The sequence below is a fragment of the Cervus elaphus genome, chromosome 5 (genome assembly GCF_910594005.1).
Source record: "Cervus elaphus chromosome 5, mCerEla1.1, whole genome shotgun sequence".
Classification (NCBI taxonomy): domain Eukaryota; kingdom Metazoa; phylum Chordata; class Mammalia; order Artiodactyla; family Cervidae; genus Cervus; species Cervus elaphus.
In genome coordinates, this window is record NC_057819.1 from 111542658 (window position 1) to 111567087 (window position 24430).

Here is a 24430-nt window from a genome sequence, read left to right on the forward strand (position 1 = left end):
GACTACTGCGGGAGCATCTCCCTGATCAGGCCCCCCAAAGCTAGGGTTTGGGTCTTTCCTCAACCTGACGTGCCAAGATGGCGGCGGCACCGCGGGTCCGGAGGGGAGGAGGGGCGGGAATGCGAGGAGGGTGGGACGTACCATCCCCACCCCGGGGGAGAGAGGAGGAACACAGCGAGGGCAAAAGGAAGTCCTGCCGGGAAAAGCAAGAAACGCCCCCTCGCCCCACCCCTGCGTGGATCTTTCCCACTCCCCTGGGACCGGGGGCGCGGTCCACCCGCGGGACACGCCCTCTCCCCCCAGGGCCAATGAGAGGAGCCAGCCGGAAGCCTCGGGTTTTATGAATGGGTCCCGCTCTCACCCACCGGCGGCCGGCCTCCCGCCAAAGCGTCCGGTTCAGGGGCAGGCTGGCACCTTAAGACACCTATCATACGGCAGGGAATTATAATCGTCTTACTCTCTGGCTCACTCGGTGAAATCTTTGAGTAAGCTGCCCACGCTTTCTTCATAATTCCTCTCGGACTAAGGCTCTCCGTTTTATGTTGGACACAAATCGTGGATCAACATAGTTCTGTATGGGAATTCGGTACTCAGCACAGGTGGCTCTTTACACAGTTACAAAAATAAATGTAGTTTTTATTACCAAGTAATAAAAGACATAATTAACCCTAGTATAGGGAAGCGGGATAAGGTGTTAAATTGAGTAACAAGTGTATGTTACTTTCTCTCTGGGGAAAGGCTGGGTTTTAAGCATAACAGTGTCTGGCAGCATAAGTGCTCAAAAAATATAAATCCAAATTCGTTTAAGAATTAGGAATTAGCAGAACAAGGAACTAGCCCAACTAATGTGTGGATCAAGAGTACCTAGGACTCCTGAGTCAAATGAGGGCTTCTGGTAGGAGACAGGAAAGGGGTGAAGACAGGAGATTGAGCCTATGAGTTTGGATTTTTTTGTTTTTTTTTAATACCTGACTAAAAAATAATACCAAACAACTCCTGTAAACCTAGACTTTGAAATAAGATTACTACATGATAAAAGGGAAGGCATGAAATAAACAGCTTCCACTATACTTTCTTTTAAGAGCCAGGGTGCATACTGAGAGTTTGGTCCTGACTCCTAAAATGATTTGACTTCATTTCTGCACTGCCCACATCAGAGACTATAAGCAGTGTAAAAAGGACAGATAACCTAGATCCTATCAACAAATCCTGGGCCCTTCCAAAATTTGCCAGATTTGCAGAGGAAAGAAAAGCTGACCTGCCTTACTGTGTTACTGGATAACAAGATACAATGAGGTTCTATTACATAGTAAAGTCACTTACCAAACAAGATAGTCTCACAAAGCTAACTTCTTTTTTTCCAAAAGCATGTAAAAATTATAATTTATACATATACACACACTATATTTTACAGTTTGATAGTCCAAATAGTTTAACAGTTCATTTAGGGTTTTTTTTTTTTGCATTGTTTTCCCTCCCAGATTCTTTGTCGACGCCTTGGCTCTGCCCTAATCTGACATCATTCTGTCACATCATCTACTAAATCAAGTTAAGTATTCATTTACCTTGGTAAGAACAATCTTTCTGGGTGATTCAGAGGAGAGAGGTTTCTGAAAGGTCCAGTCTATTCTGAGGTGGTAGGGTTAAGTCTGTTCACACAGGTGGAGGGAAGAGGCATAGGGAGGCTCCCTCCAGAGCAAGATGAGTGCTCACACCTAAATGTCCCAGTGCCTACCCATTGAAAAACCTACTCTGCACCCAGCAAAAGTTACCAAGGGTCCCACAGAGCAAGTCACACTGGTTCTCAAAAGAACTGAGCTGTTTCTGGAATCCGTGGAGGAAAGTCACTTTGAACAGTGGTGGTTTGACATCTGTGAAAGAAGCCATTTGAACTCTTATAAAGAGAATTTTTAAGGGATCAGCAGCCTCCCTGGAAATTTCAGGAAAACCAGCAAGAGAGGGGATGGCTTTCATCTTTTCATAAAGTTCTTCTCCAGAGCTACTGAGGTTCTCTGGAGAGAGTAAATATTCCGCTTCACCCGATCTTCCAGAGAGGAGGTAGATGCGCTCTCTAGCTTCATGCGGCTGGAAAGAGAAGACAGGGGAAAGTTAAGTAACAAGCATTTGTTAACTGGTCAACTACCTGGCAGACTTAGAAGAAACAGGTTGTTAGCCATAAAGCAGCTGTAGAAATACAAGCTCTCTTTAAGTCTACATAGATAACTTTTGAGTAGCTCCATCTGGAACTCAATTTTTTTACAAATTTGTAAGGGAAAATTTATCTGTTCTGGAAAATAAGTCCAAGCCTCATTTGAAAAAGGCTTCCTGAGCCATGAATTCTTAGAAGGCCAAGAAGATTCAGTAAAATACCAATTCATTTCTCCTCCCCTCAAATCAAAAACATCCCACTGTCTGGCCAGAAGTTGAGAAGCGCAACAAAGGTGTCTGGGGGCTGAGCTCCACACAGACACAGAAACACTGGGAACACAGTGAATGAAGCAGTTTTCTGATTGCCTCCTTGGGACCACTGCCATGAAAGCTGTTAGGCAGGGAAAAGATGCACTCACTGGATAAACCTCCCATCCCGGGAGTCTAGCTTCTCCAGCCTCTGCTCCCGCTCGTCATCCTTGGCATGCCTCTTGAGGATGTTCAGCCTCTCTTCCTCCCGCCACTTGGCGTTTTCCATCATCTCTTGCCTTTTTCGCTCCAGCTCCTCTGATGAGAGCTTTCTGTTGAACACAAAAATCACCCTAGGGCCTACTTCTCTCCCAGACAAAAAAATAGAAATACCACAGGAAGAGAAACCAGGTAGGACCCAGGTTCTCCAGCCCATAGCTCTCTTCCCTTGGAAATGCCCAGCCCAGTGCCACACTCAGCAAGTTTCCTTCCTTCCTAACAACTTCATCAGGTGGTTTCATTCAAATTTCAACAACTTTTAGTGAAGGAATCCATACTCTCATTCAATAATCTCTAGAGTAATTATTCTGAAACAATAAATACATAATAAGAACTAATCAGGAGCCTCCATCTATGGCAATTATATTCCAATTGTTTGTTTAACAACTTATAGAAGAACAGGGAACCAAGTTTATCCATGTGATGGATGACATCTACCACCTACCCACTGGAGATGCTTAGAAATTCATGGACATAGCTCATGAGTATATCATTCAGGACTAAGCTAGAAGCAAGTTGCCTGAAGAATTTAACTTAGTCTTAGACAGTAATAGATAGGTCTTCCTTCCTAGCACTCACTGCAAATGAAGAGCAAGAAGAGGAGGTGATGAACCAGCTCAATCACTATTTACCAATATAAGACATCCAAATCTATTGTTTCTCAAATTGGTGTGATATACAGATCCCCCTTTAAAAGGAAAAATAATTTCAGAGTCCCATAAGGGAGTGGGAGCCCAATTTTGAGAAATAAACTTAAGATACTAAAAATCTGACATTAAGTTATCTATCGAAAGGAAGACTCCCCTTCAAAAACCCCACTAACTAAAAAGAAAATGGAAGAGGAAATAACTCTAGATAAGACATATGTGAACAAACTGTCAGAAGATACAAGAGGATGAAGGAGTGGTAACCACTTTAACAAATTAGAGGAAACTGAATCATAAGTGCCTGATACTGATCAGAGGCAATTCACATTGTAAAACCCAGGAGAGCTTCAGGTACTGTAGGCTTTAATACTTTGGAGTGTGGTGCACGAGGATGAAAACAAAGGGGCTAATTTAAAGTCTATATAAGGAACAATTAAGACATCCCGGGATCCTTATGCCTGACTCAGGGGAAGTCAGGGCCTGCTCTCCCAAACATCTACAGGAGACCCTCTAGAGGGTAGACTCTGGTAGTTTCTAGAGAAACTGAACCACACAGGAGAACCACACCAGACAGCTACATGTAAAAGAATAAAATCAGAACATTTTATCACACCACATATAAAAATAAACTCAAAATGGATTAAAGACCCAAATATAAAACCAGAAACCATAAAACTCCTAGAAGAAACAGGTAGAACATTCTTTGACATATAAGTCATAGCAATTTTTTTTTTTAATCTGTCTGCTCAGGCAAAGGAAACAAAAGCAAAAATAAACAAATGGGACCAGATCAAACCTGAAAGCTTTTGAACAGCAAAAGAAACTATCAACAAAACAAAAAAATTTACTGAATGGGAAAAAATATATTTGCAAATAACATGACTGACAAAGAGTTAATATCCAAATTAAATAAACGCTCAAACAACTCAATAGCAGAACACACAACCCAACTAAAAAATGAGTAGAAGACCTGCAGAGACATTTTTCCAAAGAAGATATACAGATGGTTAACATGCACATGAAAAGATGCTCAGCACTGCTAAACATCAGAGAAAAACAGATCAAAACCACAACGTGATATCACCTCACACCTGAAGAATGGCTAGCATCAAAAGGACCACAAATAAAGGTTGGTAAAGATGTGGAGAAAAGGGAGAAGCTTCATCTTTTCAATTGACAAGAAAGGTGTTTCAGATCACTAATTAAAACAAAACATTCAAAAGAGAACTCAAAAAATTTTAAATTCTTGCAGAACCCTCAGACCCTTGAGGAAATATCCAATGACTCAGAATCTGAGAAACAATATAAATAGTGCTAAGAAAGGTTTTACAGTTGTAATCTTTCTTTCGTTTTTCAGTACCCAAATCTTGGTTACATCTTTGGTGTTCAACTACGTGGAACACCAAACGAAAAAGAGGAGATCACAAAATCCATCCTTTGAAGTTTCTGTGTTTCCATTCCTGGAAGACTGAGATCTTGAGGGCTCTAACTCACTTTTTTATTTAAATTTTATTGAAATATCGGTCTATTGGTCCTATACAGTAGGAACCTGTTTATTCTAACTCATTCTAAATCACAAAATTCAACAAAAATTCTAACAGCACTAAGAAAAGGTTGACAAAATGAGACAAATTCAAGTGATGGCAGATGGCAAAAGAGAGAGAAAAACAAAGCAGGATCTGAAAAAGCAGACCTGGCACTGACCAAGAGTCTTAAAAATATATTAAAAAAAAAAAAAACCAACACATAGTCATGAGCATGTACCCCTAAGAAGAGCATGGATTAGAGCACAGCTGAAGAACTGACCCAGCGATACCAACAATAGATTAAATACCATGCAGTATACCCTCCTTCTCTGGAAGGCAGGGAAGTATGTAATATTTTGGAAAGTTGCCAGTCAAAATTAAACCTTAAACTTAGGGAATCAGGCAATTAAGAGTTAAAAGGGACCTTAGGGTCTGCATCTCTTCTAATACCATAGTGATTGAAAGAGGTTGTTATGAACTCAGTGATTTTTCAGTGCTGGTTGTGTACTGGAATTACTGAGGTAATTCATGTCCATTGAGTCGCTGATCCTAACTAACCATCTCATCCTCCCAGAAATTATATCATAGCAGCCACCAGGGAATGGGATTTTGGGTTTTCTTTAAGCTTTTCAGGTGATTCGAATATGCAGCCAACTGGGGAGGCAGTTAAAGGAAGTACACAAAAGTTGCCCAACTCTTTTTTTTTTTTTGCCAAATCTTAGTTCCTTCACCAGGAATTGAACCCAAGCCCTCAGCAGTGAAAGTGCAGAGTCCTAACCACTGGACCACTAGGGAATTCCCTCATCTAATAACTTCTAAGAGCAATTGAGACCCTTTGGGACAGCCTCTCAAGGGCACAGCCAACTCCACTCAGGTCCCAAGACTGTACATCCATTGTCTGTCAGACCCAAGCCATACCTAACTCAAATGCAGAGTTGATCTTAGGGCATTTGCTCTCAAGACCACCCTGCTTCCCTTTCAGCTGATGCCTCAAGAAAGGAGCACTCTTAAGAAAAGCTTCCTGTGGAAATCTCTGTGAGAATAACCGTGGTTTACAGATGTTGACAGAGAATCACTTAATGAATTGGTCATCAGTTCAATAGTTCAAAACTATTTACTTTGTCCTTTCAATGTGACTCACATGGAGTAAGGGGTGGGGGTGGATGGTTAAAAGTTAACAAGTGGAATAAGAAAGGGGTAGACAAAAAAGGTGATACAGATTATCCTCTTGCCCTGGTCTGAGCCACTCCTAGACTCAGGCCTGGGAGTCTGAAGTGGACCTCCTGGGCTCTGGACTCACCTGGTGTACCCAGGAGCATGCCGCCTTTGGTAAACCTCCTTTTTAGGAGATGGGCTCTTACTTCGGCCTCTGTCTTTCCTATTTACCTTAGAGTTGTGCCTGTAACAAGATACAGAGGGCAGAGAGGAGAAAAGCTTTTTCAATATAGGGGCTTCTATCATGTCCTTCAAAAGATGGAAGAAAAGCTAACAGCTTCAGAATCATAAGCCAAATTGAAGAAAATAGAGGGAAGAACTGGAAGAAAAACAAAGGCATAAGGATACGTAAGATTTGGTATTACTCTCACTCCAGAGATTCCACACATACAAATAGTATATGTGTATGTAGTTCTATAAATTTGAGCTTTACATTGAAAAAAAAAAAAAGGAACAATAGTAACAAAGCAAAGACATTTGGAAGAGTTGATGAACAGATATGGCCAAAAGCAAACCCCAGCTGTGACCAGGCCCCCCACATTCACAGGTTATTGCCCACTGAATTCCCACACTCACGGTTTGCTTGGCCTTGGGGATCGAGACCTTCTGCCAGGGGATCGGGACCTCCTATCCCGGGACCCTGCTTCCCTGGTGCTCTTCTTGCTGGTATGTCTGGGAGGTGAGGAAGAGGAGCTCCTGGACCTGGAATAATTCTTTAATCCATGCGCTCCCTTTCGTTCAGCCATCAGAGAACCCTGCAGTCCCTGACTATGGTCGGAGTTCCTGACCTGTATCATCAAGGAAAGGAAGGAAAGCTGTATGTAGGAAGATCCAGCAGCTCAGGAGAAGATGCAGTGAAACAAGAAAAAGAATAAACACTGAGGTCCAATAAGGGGCCCACTGGGTACACCAATCCCATCATACGGTTATCACTGAGAGCTACATACACTAAGGAAAGTCATCCTCAGAATGACCTAAAAGGATATATCGCCCAAGCGATATATTAAATTGGCCTGGCTCTTCTCTATAGCCTGAGGGGGAGTAGGACGCAGAACATGGAGGACAGGACCTGAGGGGAAAAAAGGAGTCCAGAGGGATGTACATTTATCAAAAAATCGTCAATCCGTACACTTAAAATGTATGCATTTCATGTAAATTACCTGCAGAAGGAAGGGGGGATGCCTAAATGCCCATTGGTGGTTTAGCCCCTCTACTCAGAGGGACTTCAGCTTAGTGAAAGGCTCAGGAGTAGGGAAGAGGCCTGTTCCCCAGCAATCCCAGTCTCTGCTGCCCAAAGTCCCTTCTTTCTGTGTGTCTGACTGGCTGCTAAAAATGCTCTATGTCCTTGCAGCAACATGAATGGACTTAGAGACTGTCATACTGAGTGAAATAAAAGTCAGTCAAAGGAGAAATATGTATGACATCCCTGATATGCAGAATCTAAAAATGATAGAAATGAAACTGTTTACAAAACAGAAACAGACTCACAGACTTAGAGAATGAACTTATGGTTGCCAGGGGGAAAGATTGGGGGAAGGAATAGTTAGGGAGTTTGGGATGGACAGGTACACACTGCTACATTTAAAATGGATAACCAGTAAGGGCCTACTGTATATAGCATTGGGAACTCTGCTCAATGTTATGTGGCAGCTTGGATGGGAGGGGAGTTTGGAGGAGAATGGACACATGTATATATATGGCTGAGTCCCTCTGCTATACACCTGAAACTATCATGACATCAGCTATACTCCAAAATGAAATAAAAAGTTTAAAAAAAAATGCTCTATATCCAAAAAGGCTGCCAGGTTGGCACGTTCCATGGTCCCACAGTCACTCCCTTTGAGAAGCCATATCCTTACCTGTAAGCCATATCCAGGGACTTTGGACAAAACAGGGGAAGAATTTGCCATCTTCTTTTGAGATCTAAGAGATTAAACACATACTATTGAAAAAGAAGACGCCTAAAGGTCCAGTTTACAGCTCTGTGCTGAAATGTGCTTCCTGTTTCAAATGTGACCTCTCCCACCTCCCGGCTCTCATGTGGGAGTATGTTTCTCTATCTTTGCTGGAAGATGCATCAGCACAGTCATGTTTTTCCTGTGAAAAACCGTGGGCCTCACTTTTCAGCCCCAGCGCCCGAGCACATTCTCCTCTCACCTCGTGCTGCTATTCTAGGGACTCTGAGTCAGCAGCGACAGCGCTGGCGGCTCCCTCAGAGAAGACACAGAACAGGCCCAGATGGGCCCATTAATGCATTTAAAAAAAAAAAAGAAAAAGCCTCCATAGAACCCACTTCAGTCTTGGTGGAATCAAGAGCTGAAATGAGGGACTGCTCTGGCAGTTCAGCGGTTGAGATTACGAGCTTCCAATGCAAGAAGCGCAGGTCCCATCCCTCATCGAGGAACTAAGATCCCATATGCCATGCGGTGCGGCCAAAAAGTAAATAAATAAATAAAAATAAAAAGAGCTGAAAGTCGCATCCAGGACATCTGATTTAGGACTGACACGGCTGCAGCCAGTCCTGCTGGGGATCTTGCCAGCACCTCTAGGAACTCTAATGCTATCTGGCAACTCCATGGGCAGAGAGCCAGAGTGTGCAAGTGCCCTCCACCGAGCCCCCAGAACCTAGCGGTTCTCGGCCCAGAGCAGGCGCTCGTCCACTTCTGTGGAAGGAATGAGAGTGAGCGACTCAGTGGTGCAGGAGGCCGCGCAGTGCTCTCACCTCCCCCGGCTGCGCTCATCCTCGCTGCTGCAACGATCGCTGCCTGAGCTTCTGTGCTTATGTTTCTTGTGCTTCTTTTTCTTCTCCTTCTTCTTCTTCTTCTCCTTTTTTTCCAGACTCATTTGCAACTAGAAAATACCCAGAACATAACAGCGCAAGATTATCCAGACCTATCAGTCTCTCTGAGGGTCATGCGCAAACTGCCTGACTCCAGGTCGCTGGGTCTACAGGGATTCGGGGACATGATCAATCAGCTGCCCTCTGTTGACAACAGTGGAGGGTCTTGACCCTGGTTGTGCAGAAACACCCACTAGACTACAGAATGGACTTTCTGGTGGGTGGGGCTGGGAATCTGTGTTTTGAAACAGTCCCCAGAACCACTGCCTAGGAATTTCTTTTCTGTCAAAAGAATCCAACTGCACTAAAAGTAATTAGGGACTGCAAGATCAATTTTTAAACTTTTCTTACCAACTGATCCAAGAAACATGCACATAAAGGGAGTTTAGGGGAGAATGGATACATGTGTATATAAGTCTGAGTCCTTTGTGGTCAACCTGACACTATCACAACAGTCAGCTACACTCCAATATAAATAAAAAGTTAAAAAAGAAAAAAGAAACAGCCACATAATATGTGAATGATGAATGGGCCCTAATGATGAATGGGATAACACCTGATCTCCTAAACACAGTGTACAATCATGCTTTCCACAGGCATATCCCAAAACCCTTCTTTTTCTGGAAGAATGACATCACATGCTGCATTTCCAACCAAAAGACATAAAAGAGAAAATCAAGCATAACTAAGCTTGATATAAGATTGCATAAAATCACCAGGAGACAGTCTCTAAAAGACAAAGACATTTAAAGCCATTCTGTTTTCCCTCTCATAAGAATAAATGGAGAGAAGGAAAAAAAAAAGAATAAATGGAGAGGAGTTCTCATGTTAAGTAGTTCTTAATGCTTACATAATGCACTACTTACCAATTCTTTGATTTTCTTCATTTTCACAGGATTATTCAATACTTCTCTTTTTTTCTCCTCCTCTTTCTTCCTAAAGAAAGAGAAGAAGTTATAAAAATTATGATTATTTCTTCAGAAAGGGAATTAAGTCATTCATTCTACTCTCCGTAACTCTATGCAGCAATTTTTTTCTAAATGCAGGCAGACAAGCCCTATGCTGCAATCTGCATGACGGTGTGAAAGCCAGAAATCTTCCCCAAGTCTGCATGAGGGATTGCATATTATGGGTAAAGTCCATACTGGCTCCCTGTTGTGCAAGAAAGTAAGTTTGGTCTGTTGCTTGTTAAGCTTCATGCTCAAGGCTTCCTAACTGGTCAAGTAAATGTATGTCATCTTGTGTATCAAACGTATGCAGCATTTCAATACTACCTCCACTGTTTAGCATGATAACACACTGAAAAGTAAAGAGAATGGATTCGTCTTTCAAGAAGTCTTATTCTCATATATTCATAGGAGGATAAACAGGTCAATTTTCCTGGAGGACAATTTGGCAACATTTATCACAGCCTGTACCTACTCACAAACTCTTTAATCTTACAAATGCTTCCTCAAGAATTTATTATTGAAGGGATATAATCAAAGAAGGTCACTAAAAAGTTGTTCATATTAGAACAATGAAAGCCTGGAAACAAGTTAGGGATTCAATAGGAGAATAGTAATAAAATAAATTATGGTATATCCATACAATATAGATATTAAAACTGATGTTATAAAAGCGTGGTCAGCAATAAAAAAATATGCCCCACATGTATGATTAGGTGGAAAAAAGGAGTTTATAAAATAATATGCATATTTATACACCAATGTTCATAGCAGTATTATTCATAATAGCTAAAAGGGGGAAATAATCCAAATGGGCATGAGAGATGAATGGATTAAAAAATGTGGTATAAACATGCAACTATCATTCAGTCTTAGGAAAGAAGGAAATTCTGATACAACCTGGGTGAACCTTGAAGACATTGTACGAAGTGAAATAAGCCACTCACAAAAAAGCAAATACTGAACGATTTCACTTCTATGAGGCTGAGACTAGTCCAACAATAGGAATGGAAAGCACAATAGTGGTTCCCAGGGACTGTGGGGGAGGGGAAATGGAAAGTTGTTTAATGGGTATAGATTTTCAGTTTTGTAAGATGAGGATTTTCCTGGTGGCCTAGAGGTTAAGATTCCGGGCTTTCACTTCAGTGGCCTGGGCTCAACCCCTGGTTGGGGAAGATCCAGTAAGCCTCACCAAAAACCAAAAAACAAAGAGATGAAAAACTTCTGGAGATTGACTGAATAATAATTCAAATGCCCTACTACTGAATTGTATACATAAAATGGTTTAAATGGGAAATTGTACATCATGTGCATTTTACCACAATTTTTAAAACAGAAATTCTGACACATGCTAACATGGATAAACCTTGATGACATGCTCAGTGAAATAGGCCAGTCAACAAAAAAATAAATACCATATGATTCCACTTATACAAGCAATTAGAGTATTCTCATAAAGACAGAAAGTAGAAGTGGTTGCCAGGAACTGGGAAGAGGAGGGAATGGGGACTTATTATTTAATGAATATAAGGTTTCAGCTGCAAAGATGAAAAAGCTCTGGAGAAGGATGAGTGGGGGTAATGATTGCACAACAATGTGAATGTACCTACTGCCACTGAACTGTACACTTTAAAAGAGTTAAGATGGTAAATTTTATGTTATGCATATTTTACTACAAAATGGGAGAAAATATGTACATATAAAGATATATAAATAAGAAATAAACATTTTCAATGTTCAATCTCATATCCTTGAAATAAAATTTATGCAAATTAAAAAAAAAAAAACACACACTACATGATTTTATTTAACACCCAAAAGGCAGCTTTACTTTGATCTGTTCTGTATTAAGATTTCAAGTAAGATTATAAAGTTTCTTTTTAAAGGGTTCTGCTATGAAAACAAATAAACAAAGGGAGGGGGAGAGGGGAGGGGAAAAGAACTCTATACATACCCCCAAATTTCTAAGAAGCTGCCAGTCTTTCTAACCTTGCTTCTACCTCTTATTATTTAATGACTAAGGGTAAATGGATAAATCTGGTCTGGTCTGGTACATTTACCAATCTCTTCCCAACTATAAAGCAAGAGGCAAGATAACATCTAGGCTGAGCATCTCTACAAAACCCCCTTCCCAGACCCTCATCAGTACCTGATGATGAAAAGCGGGTCCTCTCGGATTTTGCTGGCCATGTCCAGAAGGGAATTGGCACCTGACGGGGCAAAGATAGAGCCTGGGAGGAGTCCTGTCTCCGAAGAACAGCCTGCCTCCTTCTCCTCCATCTTTTCAAAAACATATTTGTCAATAGGACGCCCCAGCAAGTACTCATCACGGTTCACCATCCCACCAGGACCCTGGTACATCCAGTCCAATTTTTCCTCCTTTTTCCTAGTTCAAGGGAAAAAAAAAAGAAATAGTCAAAGAAAATGTAGACTCCTGCAAACCTGAACACAAGCGATAGATAAGCACAGCTAGGGGAATTCCCTGGCGGTTCAGTGGTTGGGACTCCATGCTCTTACTGTCTACGTCGTGGGTTCGATCCCTAGTCAGGGAATTAGGATCCCACAGGTTGCAAGGCATGACCAAACATTAAAGAAAAAAAAAAGTGTGGCTGGTCAGAATAGGACTCATTCTACAGGCTCTTCAGCAAAGGCTAAACACCACAGTCCATGAGGCACTTGGGAAGAAATGGTACTTGCTGTCATGGAGTTTACATTTTATAGGAGAGATCATTTCCACACAACTAAAGCAACCTGTGAGGACAGAACGTTCCTCAACCTGGGGCGTGGATCTTCGCTCAGGGCTTCTCAAGTCTCCTTTACGAAGTCTTTGTGTAGTGCCTTCATGTCGAGGATCATCTGAAACAGCTAATGTGCACATTCTGGATCAGCTCATCACCAAGAACAATTCCAGTGACCACACACGCAGTGGTGTTTATCACGTTTTGGAACTTACTGGCACACTGGCACCAGTGGTAATACCACATTCAAGAAGATAATGAGAAAAGATCAGCCATAACAAGTTACGTTTTCAAGCCAAAAGAGGGAAGCCAAATTATGTCACAGTATCATGCCAAATATTTCCCTGCGGTTCTAAAAGAAAAAGTGGTGAGAAAATTGGGTCTCCATGCAACAAACAATAAAGGTGTGCTGAACTCATAAGAGTATGTATTGGGACAACCAATATCACATTCACATTGCAAGCAGCAAAGTAGTTTCATCAAAATAGTACTATCTATAACATTAGTTTCAATGATTTTTGAATATGACATTTTTTGTATATTGATTTTTAAGATTATGTAACTATAAGCATAAATAATATCTTTCTAGCTATATCTTTGCACATTTAAAAAAAATGTTTCAAATATTTACTTTTATTTATTTCGCTGCACCAGGTCTTAGTTGCCACACGTGGGATCTAGTTCCCTGACCAGGGGATGAACCTGGGCCCCCTGCATAGAGAGTTTGGAATCTTAGCCACTGAACCACCAGAGCAGTCCCATGTTTGCACATTTTAATAAAAATAATTTAAACCAATAATAGAGGGTCTAACCTTTTAGATACCTCTTCTCTTATTAAAATTATTGGTTTGGTTTGATGGACTTCCCTGGTGGTCCAGTGGTTAAGAATCACCCATGCAATGCAGGGGGAACGCAGATTTGATCCCTGGGGAACTAAGATCCCATATCCTCAGAGCAACGAAGCCCTTGTGCCACAACTACTGAGCCCGTGAGCTCTGGAGTGCCTTGCAGCATAACCAGAGGGAAGCCTGTGTGCCCGCAGCGAAAGAGCCCATGTGCCACAACTAAGACCTGATGCAACCAAATGAAACAAATAAACATATCTTAAAATAAATAAATAAAATGAAAGGACATGTCAAAGATGACTGAAAGGATCATGCCTATACATGCCTGACATGAACATGGACTGGGAAGCGGGGACTAAAGGCTCATTTTTATTCATTTGTAAACACTGACTCAGCATACTTCCTGTGTGCCAGGCAGAGGAGTAACACTGGACAGATGACAAAGATTCAGGCAGCTGAGCTGCTCACAGGGTACCCAATAAGGCACAGAGGTCGACAAATTACCAAACGGTGCTGCTGAGAGCTATTGTGACGAGGTGACTGTGGGGCACGTGAAGCAGAAACACCTGAATATGCAGAGATACACGTGGGAGTCATCAGCATGAAGCTGACACTGGTACCAGAGGAATGAAGGCACTCTTTTTTAAAAAAACAATTTTATTTTATGTTTTCATTTATTGGCTGTGCTGAGCCTTCATTGTGGCTTGAGGGCTTCTATCTTGTGACGCACGGGCTTAGTTGCCCAGTGGCATGTGTGATCTTAGTTCCCTGACCAGGGCCTGAACCCACGTCCCCCACACTGGGAGGCAGGTTCTCCACCACTGGACCACCAGGGAAGTCCCTGGAGGCACCTTTAGAGAATAAAGGGAGAAGAGCATTGCGCCTTGGGGAGCAGGAGCAGTTATGAGATGAGGGAAAAGAAGCTAAGTGACAGAAAGAGAAGAGATGATATGAAAAGGTAGGAGGGCTGGGAGCCTGAAGGCAAAACAGCAAAACCTGTCCAGAAGAAATAAGGAAAAATGAAGACAGATACTTCTATGAAGTAGTATTTTCAGGGCTCCAGCTTTTAAAAGGACTCAACTAGGGCTTCCCTGGTTGGCTCAGTGGTAAAGAATCCACCTGCCAATGCAGCAGGCATAGGTTCAATCCCTGATCTGGGAAGATTCCGCATGCCACGGAGCCACTAAGCCCATGTGCCGCAGCTGTTGAAGCTGTGCTCTAGAGGCAGGGGGCGGTAATCACTGAGCCCTCCCGCTGCAACTCCTGGAGCCTGAGCTCTGGAGACCATGCTCAGCAATGAGAAGCCACCACAGTGAGAAGCCCAAGCAGCACAGCTCGAGAGTAGCCCCCGCTCCCCACAACCAGAGAGAAGTCCATGGAGCCACAATGACCCAGCACAGCCAACAATAAATCAATTCATTAATTAAAAATTTTTTTTTAAAAAAGGACTCAACTAATATGAGTCCTCCTCAGGCCCTCTGGTAAGAAACCATGTTGTAATCACAGAAATCCAGTGCCACTGGACTTGGCCTGGTTCCACCACTAAACAGCCCGGTAACCATGCAAGTTATTTCTTCACACTTCCACATCCTCACGTCTAAAATGGACCTAGTTTCCCAATACAGGGGACATGAGTTAGATCCCTGGTCCGGACACTGAGACCCCACACGTCACGGGGCAACTAGCCCGTGTACACTACTGCTGAGTCCACGTGCCTCAGCCTGTGCTCCCCAACAACAGAAGCCACTGCAATGGGAAGCCCACACACGGCAATGACAGAAAGCCCTTGGGCAGCAATGAAGACCTAACCAAAAATAAACAGGTAAATAAAATGTTTAAATAAAATGGAGCTAGTAACTGCCAATGCTCATTGCTTTTAAATGAGATCCTCTCTCTGAGTTTTTAAATAAGAAAAGATATAGAGTAAAAGTCATATAAAAATGAAATAATCTACAGATTTTTGCTGTTGCTATCATTAACGATATAGAACAGGTTCTTGAGGCTGCCCACAAGGCTCACCCAGGGAGATTTTTTGTTTTTGCCATGCAAGTGGCTTGTGAGATTTTAGTTCCCTAACCAGAGACCAAACCTGAGCCCTCGGCAGTGAAAGCCGAGAAGTGAGAGGTGTCCTAACCACTGGGCGGCCAGGGAATTCCCAGGGAACTCTTAAAATCTACAGATGCCCTTGCCCCAGACAACCCCTGCTATTCTTAGGAAATTGGCTGAGTGGGAATCACTCCCATCTTCATTTATCTAATCTCCCAAGGACACACCGAAGTGCAAGGGCTGAGAAATGCTGGTGTAGACCGTGCATGGAAAACACAGTTTTCTAATAATATCAGAGAAAACTAAAGCAACACTCCACTGCAAAGAGGAATCTGGATGAAGGTCAAGGATAATGTAGATATTAAGGTTTTTTCCTTTGTTCTAGGAGAGAAGCATAGTAAACATAAAAAAGATCATCTGAACCATAGACGTGAGCTGTTAAACAGGAAACGGTTTTTACTGGATACATGAATGGCACTGCACTGCAAAGAACCACATAAGCCAGCCCGCTGGACAAGCAGATCGTCTAGCTACGTCTGCAAGGAAAAACGGAGAAAAGGGACCTACATGTTGACCTTTGAGTTTCATGATATTGGAGGATATGGGTGATGGGGGTGGGGCAAAAAATCAAAAGAATATAAAACACCTTCCTCCCGTTCACAGCAGATAAGAGGGCGTGAGGGTCAGCAACATGGTAAACACTGGACTCCCAATCTGAAGCTGCTCATCTATACTCTGACCTCATCAGACTCTGCAAAGCCCAAAATTTCTGACATATCAGGTGCATAATCTGTAACATTTGTCTGAATAAAAATTTCAAAATAATGTTTTACTTTTGGTTAGTTGGGAAGTAAACTCTTCTGACTAACAGATATTCTGTCTAAAGTTGACATTTGTTTTAAAATCAAGGGTTCACAAAATCTAAAAGGTCACATATAAGAATGTCTTATAAGCTGCCCAGGAACTAGTCCAAATGTGTGAAACTGATTTAGTTTAAATTATAAAGGATGTAATTTATAAAAAGTATGAAAGGTAAAATAATTTAATGTGTGCCTATGGTTAAAAAAAAAAGTACAGAATTTTATTCTCTTAGCTCATTTTATATATTAATGGCCTAAATATATTGTGTTGTACTTTAAAAATTCCAAAACTCCTTTTATTTTAAAATATTCCAAATATTTTAAACTCATACTTAAGTCAGAATGGCATTCTCCCAATCCATTTTCCTGAAAGAATGTAATTGTTATCCTGCCTAAATTCCGTAATACCATTTCCATGAACTGAAACTAAGTCTCTCTCTTGGTCTGTGTCTCTTCTCTCTCTCTCTCTCACACACACACACACACACTCAAATGTCATTAATCCTCCTGTCATGAAATTACTAAGGAAAAGTCTTATATATCCAATATAGTGTAAAGTATGTCACATGTCACCCTGGAGACTTGTCCACAGGATACGAACAAGGAACAGTACAGACTACTCAATTTTATTGTAGAGTTTTTACTCAATTCTGATTTAGGAATGCACTGCATATTTTATGCTTTTTATTTTTCTCAGAACACATTTACTCCTATCACCTCTTTTGGAGGCTGGTAGGGTACATCATCTGTTACTTCTATCGGATATTATACAAGAGGAAGCTGAATGAGACTGTCCACAGTCACAAAGCTTTCACTGACAGACACAACATCTATCTCCTTCCATGGGACCTCACTGCCTCCCTAAAATGAGCCTGCAGTACACACATTAACAAAAGCAGGAATGTGGCCTCAACATAGTAAGCAGGGCAGAGGCAGTCATCCTCAGTCACAGTTACTTGTCAATTGTGTACCATGAACTTGGCCTACACTAAGGCCTTTACATGTCATCTCATCTGATCCTCTAAAAGCCTTAGGAGTTGGGTACTCTCACCTCCCCCCTGGTTCTATTGAGGTCACTGAGGCTCCCAAACTTGCTCCCAGATACATAGCTGGGCTAGTCCATACAAAGTCAGCCTTAGAACCCAGTTCAGACTGACTCCAAACTCATTCTCTTATGCAGCTATTATGCAACAACTGGACGATGCACCCACAGGCCTGCAATTCCCCACACACCAAGACACCCCCAGCCCAAATGGCCCCAGCGCCTTGCTTACTTGACAGCCCCGACATCCTCCGCATAGCGCTGCATCTCCTCCCGGGCCCTCTCCTCCCGCAGCTCACGCTGAAGCTCCTCAATCTTCTTCCGCTCAGCCTCATGCTTCTGCTCAGCCTTCCACACTTTCTCCACATTGCGGAGGGTCTGAGGGTGCCAGCTCTTCTTCAGATTCTGTGGCAAATGAAAGGAGGGAGAAAACAAGACAGGGAGTAGGTGTGTGGTGAGTATAACTGGCCTGCCTCACCCCACCCTGTTCATGCCAAGGCAGCCATGTAAGGGCAAGATGTCTCTAACAACGGCGAGGTTGGCACCCAACAATCTCTCACATGTGGCAGGCGGAGGAGAGGTTGTTCAAGTATATAAAATTTCAGAATAGAACAGGCCCCTCCGAGATTCCCTTCAACTACTTCTATCCTGAAATGTATGAGTCTAACTTCCACAGGCCATGCCTGAAGTGAGGGTTGGCGATGACAATACAGGAATGAGGCAGAGAGGTGGGAAGATATAGACTCTGAAAGGTGAAAGAACTCAAGTGTCTTTGGCATTGGACACATTCTTAAGAATACAACCTTCTTTTCCTTGAGTCCACTGAACTTGCCTTGAACTTGCATGGTTTACAACCACACCTAGTACCTCTTTCAACCTTCCTTCCCAAGAGTCTCCCCCTGACTCTGATCTTCCCTTTCACCCTCAAGGAGTGCTTCACTTCTGCCTTCCTCCCCATGAGTCACTGCATTGGTTCAGCTTCCCAACCAGGGAAGGTTTTCTGGAGGAAGTGACATCTAAGGACAATTATAAATTATCCCAGTGATGTAGGAAGCAGGGATGAGAGGAGTAGATTTCCAAAGAGAGGTAACAGCACACACAGCTGCAGGCCCAGAGGTGAAAAAGAACAGAATACAAATAATTCAGCATGGCTGGAGATAGGAGAGTAACCTGATGGGAAGGGGACTCAAGATGAAGCCAATAAAGAAAGTAACAGGTTAAGGGCCTTATTAACCATGTTAAGGGACTGAATTATCCTGTTGGCAGTAGAAAATATTAAACATTCATATGCAGCTAAAATGCATGACCAGCTTAGCACGTAAAGAATGAATTGGAGAGGATCAGGATTGGAAAGGCCTGGTGAAATTTCCTCAATCTTGAGGTATCTCTCTTATCTGATTAAAAGCTTTCTAACAGACATAAAACACCTTGTTAAAAACTAGCAAGGGGGCACTCTGTCCCCTTCTGACATCTATGTCAGAAGCTTTCCCTATCTCTGTTATACTTTAATAAAACTTTGGTACACAAAAAGCTCCAAGTACTCAAGCCCCATCTCTGATCCCAGTTCAAAATCCTCTCCTCCGGAGGTCACAAATTCCGGCATAACACATGGCTCACAGCAGCAACCTTTCACTTTCCCCTCATCAGATTATTCAACCCTTCCTCCCCCACCCTCCACCTTGTCCTAATGGTCCTTTCTCACTTGCCTTCAATACAGGTGACTGCGTCTCAAGGATCATTCGGGAATGTCTGTAGACACTTTTGGTTGTCACAACTCGGGGAGAAAGGTGCCACTAGCCAGAGGCCAGGGATGTTGCTAAACATCCTACATGCACAGGACTACACACACAACAATTATCCAGCCCGAAATGTCAATAGTGGTGAGGCTGAGAAACTTTGGATTCGAGCTTTCCTGTCCCTAAATGCAGCTACTTGAAGACACTAAATCTGACGAACCTTGATGGTATCTTGGAAGTCATTCTAATTGATAACATCTGACAAACTCTAATATAGCTACTAGACAAATGGCTAAACGGATCTATTTGCTGATTCAATTAGCTACACTTTCAGGAGATTAGCATTTTTCTGATATTGAACCACATTCTTATGGGTATATTTTCCCATTTGGTGGCTATACAGGTTATGAGAACTAGCCACATAACTTATAATCACTGCGGACAGTGACTGAAGCCATGAAATTAAAAGACACTTGCTCTTTGGAAGAAAAGCCATGACAAACATAGACAGCATATTAAAAAACAGAGACATCACTTTGCTGACAAAGGTCCATATAGTCAAAGCTATGGTTTTTCCACTAATCATATATGGATGTGAGAGTTGAACTATAAAGTAGGTTGAACATCAAAGAACTGATGCTTTCGAACTGCGGTGTTGGAGAAGACTCTTGAGAGTCACTTGGACTGCAAAGTGATCAAACCAGTCAATCCTAAAGGAAATCAATCCTGAATACTCATTGGAAGGACTGATGTTGAAGCTGAAGCTCCAATACTTTGGTCACCTGATGCAAAGAGCCGACTCACTGGGAAAGACCCTGATGCTGGGAAAGACTGAAAGCAGAAGAGGATTACAGAGGATGAGATGGTTGGACGGCATCACTGACTCAATGGACATGAGTTTGAGCAAACTCTGGAGACAGTGAAGGACAGCAAGCCTGGCGTCCTGCAGTCCATGGGGTCACAAAGAATTGGACACGACTGAGCGACTGAACTGAACTGAGCGACTGAACGACAATGAACGCAGAAGAAAGCTCTGCCACTACAGATCAGAATGCTGCACCAAAGGACTGAAAGTCAGAAAGGTCAACATGAGGAAGATCTGTGATCCCAGAACACGGCTCAGGGATGAGGAGAATGGGGCACAAGTCATCACAACTACAGCGCAGGACAAGACTGAATTCCTAGTTCAGGAAAGGCGAGGTACCCCAAGACAAAATACACAAAACAAAATCTGCGTGACACGTCCTCCATACCTGCCTCCTTTCCTAGCCACGGTTCCAACCGTCCCAAAGCTCCCCAGAATTTCCAGCCAGAAGGGTTTCCTGCCAACAAACACCACCTGCCATCCTTGGCGACCCACCTCACACACCTTTCCAAGTCTCCGCCCCGTCCCTCCAAGGCCTCCGTGATCCGCCCCCTGTCCAGGGCTACAGCTCCCTCTCACCGAAAGCACAGCTGCGTTATCAAGAATACTCACCGCCACAGCCGTCCCCAGCCCCACTTGGTCTCGGGCCTCGGTCCTCCCCCAGCCCTTGGCTCCCTCACTTACCAGGTCTCCGCCTCCCATGATGGTGGAGATGTTTCCTCACTCCGCGGATCTAGAAGACGCAGGAAGGATAGGAGAGAAACTTGGAGAAATAGTTCAACAACGACCTCCCGAGATCCGGTCCCGGGGGCAACCGGCTACCACTTTCACTGCCCGATCCAGAGCCCACTTCCGGGAGGACGTCCTATTACAGAGACAGCGTCGCAGGACAGTGACGTTTAATACTAGCTGTCGCAAAAAAAAAAAAAAAAAAAACACCTAGCTGTCGCGTTACGTGGCGGTAGCTTCGCGAGCAGTCTCACGGGATACGGCCCATGATATCGCGGGATTTGTGGTTTACTTTCGGTCAGCTCGAGTTGGCTCTTCCCCGTGGCTTTCCAAATGGTGTGTTAATAAGAGGAAGCTCTGTGGGGTCGTGCTTCCAAGGTGGCGCTAGTAGTAAAGAACCCAACTGGCCAGTGAAGGAGACATGGAGAGGCAGATTCCATCTCTGAGCCAGGAAGATCCCCCTGGAAGAGGGCATGGCAACCCACTCCAGTATTCTTTCCTGTAGAATCCCGTAGGCAGAGGAGCCCCGGCTACTGAAGCGACTTCGCACGCACGCGCTGTTTGGGTGTTCTAATTGAGCCTGGGCCTCACCTGGCGGTTCTGTTGCCATGGCAGTGCACTGTGGCATCCTTGGGAGCTCCCTTCTGGATCTCACTCCCGAGCCCCAGCGTGGACCAGCCTAGGCCACCCGGAGTTTGTAAAACGTCTTTTTAAATCAGCACTCTCCTCAAACCTCGACTAACAGCCACCTCCCTTTCCCCCCTTTCCCCAGGCTTATTTTACGGAGTTAAACAGAAACCAGCCAACCGAAATTCCATCAGCTTCCCTGCATCACCCTTTCCTTTCCCTTCGTTTATGGTGGAAGAGGCATCCCTCCTAATCTAAGGCATGGAGGTTCATCTGCTGAGATCCCACCCCTCACATCTGGTATTGATAAAGTACTTGATTAAATAGTTAATGCCACTAGGGGATTGTAAGTAGAAAAACGATGGGAGACCCTTCTAAGTTAATGCTTACTAAAAAAAAAAAAAAGCAGGCTTCCCTTGTGGCTCAGCTGGTAAAGAATCCGCCTGCAATGTGGGAGACCTGGGTTCCATACCTGGGTTGGGAAGAACCCCTGGAGATGGGAAAGGCTACCCACTTAAGTATTCTGGCCTGGAGAATTCCATGGAGTGTATAGTCCACGGGGTCGCGAAGAGTTGGAGAATGACTGAGCGACTTGAAGAAAGCAGGCTTGCTTAGCAATAAACCATGCAACAGAAGCAGGACACATGCCCATAAAACAATGAATAATGGCATGAGATCCATATCCTGCCCAGTTGCTAGGTCACGACTCTCTGCTCACATAAAAAACAATAATTTGTGGACCTAGCTTGATCACGTAGGAACAAGAAAACTCCCCTGCCCAACCTGGAGTAGGAACTGATAGTAGAAGCATGATGTCTACTGAAGAAAGACAAAGGTCTTCTCCCCCTCCCCACTTTTCCTTTCCTTATAAAACTGTAGCCTGGACACAACACCACCTTGCCCTCCTGCTTGTAAGCCTCACAAGCATCCTATTCTAATAAATCACTTCTTGTGTATCAGTTTGCCTCTGGCTGCATTCTTTCTGTGCTGAGACATAAAGGACTATGGTTAGGAGCTCTTTGGAGCCCCTGAAAGTGACACCAAACATTTTAAGTATTACTCAATTTCTCACTCTCTCCTCTAACTCCCTAAGTATTGGCTTATTGTCATCACCATTTTAGATATCCTTAGTTGATCCTTTAAAAAGAAAAAAGTTCATGTCTTTCCCTCAGCTGCTCCAATCTCCTCTCTTGTCTTTAGCAAACTTAAAACAAGTTGCCTCCACTGTGGAGGCAAGATGCTTCCGCTTCAACTTTGGCTTAACCTGAACTCTCCAGTCAACTATTCTTCCCATGACCTTCAATAATACGCCCCTCCTCGTATTTAAATCAAAAACCACATTTCACCCTCATCTGGACTACCTTTAACATTTGGTATTTAGGACTACTCTCTCCTTACTGAAATACTTTTTACTTAATTTCTTCCCATTACTGTCCAAATTTTCATTCTCTAGATCCTTCTCAGGGAACATTTTTTTTTCTTCCTCATTCCGCCTCTTAAGTTCTGTCTTAGGCCTTTTCACAGTGTTCTCCTTTTGTGACCTCATCTATTAAAATATGCTAATGATCCCAAATTCATTATCTCCAGTCATAGCTCCCTTTCAAGCTCCAGGGTTTTAAGCCTGGCTATTAGGCATTTCCACCTGGACAGGTCAAGATTTAGAGATATCTTGCTTTCTATGTGGGTGCAGGCTGTGTCTCTCTAAAACATATGATTTTATCAACCCACTGCTTTAAAAAGTTTCACAGCTCCCCATTATTCATACTATAAAACCCACATTTTAAAAATGTCAAGTCCTGGGAATTCCCTGGTTGTCTGGTGGTTAGGACTCCACACTTTCACTGCCAAGATCCTAGGTTCAGTCCCTGGTTGGGGAACTAAGATCTCACAAGCCACAATGAGCAGTTCTTTCATGACTTGACTCTTCTGACTCCTCCAGCTTCATAAGACTTCCTACCTCTCACTCACTACACTACAGCTAAATTTTTATTTCCCTAGCCAAATACTCTAAACAAAAACATTTTTAAATTGTAAATATTTTTTTTAAGATTTATTTATTTACTTACTTTTGGCTGTGCTGGGCTATTCTCTCATTGTGGTGTGCAGACTTTTCATTACAACAGCTTCTCTTGTTGTGGAGCACAGCTCTAAAGTACATGGGCTTCAATAGTTGTGGCACATAGGCTCAGTAGTTACGACTCCAGGCTCTAGAGCAGAGTAGTTCTGGCCCATGGGCTTAGTTGCTCCAAGGCATGTGGGATCTTCTTGGCCCAGGGATCGAACCCATGTCTCCTGCATTGGTAGGAAGAGTCTTTACCACTGAGCCACCAAGGAGGCCCTGTAAATATGTTTTAAAAGATAGAAAATTCAGCATGGTACAGACTTCCCTGGTGGTCCAGTGGCTAAGAATCTGTGCTCCCATTCCAGGGGCATGGGTTCTATCCCTTGTGAGGAAACTAAGATACCACATACCATATGGTGCTGTCAAAAAAAAAAAAAAATCAATGCAATAAAAGTCTCCCACCATCCTTATATCCTCCTCAATCAGCATTTCATTTATCTCAAGTTTCCTTTATGTATCATTATAGTTTTATACTAAATAATGTTTTTAGCCTTCAACCCATTTGGAATTTTTTTAATTGTCTTTCTGGTTGGCTACACATTCATCTCAACATCTCTACAGAGTAATCTTATATTTTCCCCACTGGTGAGAAATACATGCGTATGCACATATACCATATTCCCATTTTTATCTGAGTCTGTTTCTGAATTCTCCACTCCACTCCATTAATCCATTTATTCATGTGTTCTTATCAAACTGCCCTGAGAGCTTTGTTTTAATGATACAGGCCCACTGCACCCTCGCTACTCTTCTTTTCCTAGAGTTTCATGGTTCTTCTTACAATTTTAATTTTCTAGTCAACTTGTCCAGTTCCAGAAATGATGTTTTTAATGTTATTATTGAGAAATATATTAAATTCATAGATCACTGACTCTGTATTAAAATTGCCTATATATATGTCTGCATCCATGCAAGTTCCATAATGCTAAAGACCTTCACTTTGTATCCCTTATGCATGACACACTTTCTG

General features: G+C 42.9%; 1 protein-coding gene across 1 annotated transcript; it reads right to left on the minus strand.

Moving 5' to 3' along the window:
- Window positions 1–606: 606 nt before the first annotated feature.
- On the minus strand, window positions 607–20858 carry CWC25 (CWC25 spliceosome associated protein homolog). The gene is made up of 10 exons (XM_043904372.1): window positions 20667–20858; window positions 17614–17786; window positions 12000–12236; window positions 9770–9839; window positions 8787–8914; window positions 7924–7987; window positions 6641–6852; window positions 6150–6248; window positions 2568–2729; window positions 607–2085 (listed from the first exon to the last, which is right to left on the minus strand). Exons 1-10 carry the CDS (start codon window positions 20682–20684, stop codon window positions 1971–1973), a joined length of 1278 nt encoding a protein of 425 aa, XP_043760307.1. The 5' UTR covers window positions 20685–20858; the 3' UTR covers window positions 607–1970.
- Between the last annotated feature and the right edge of the window lie 3572 nt (window positions 20859–24430).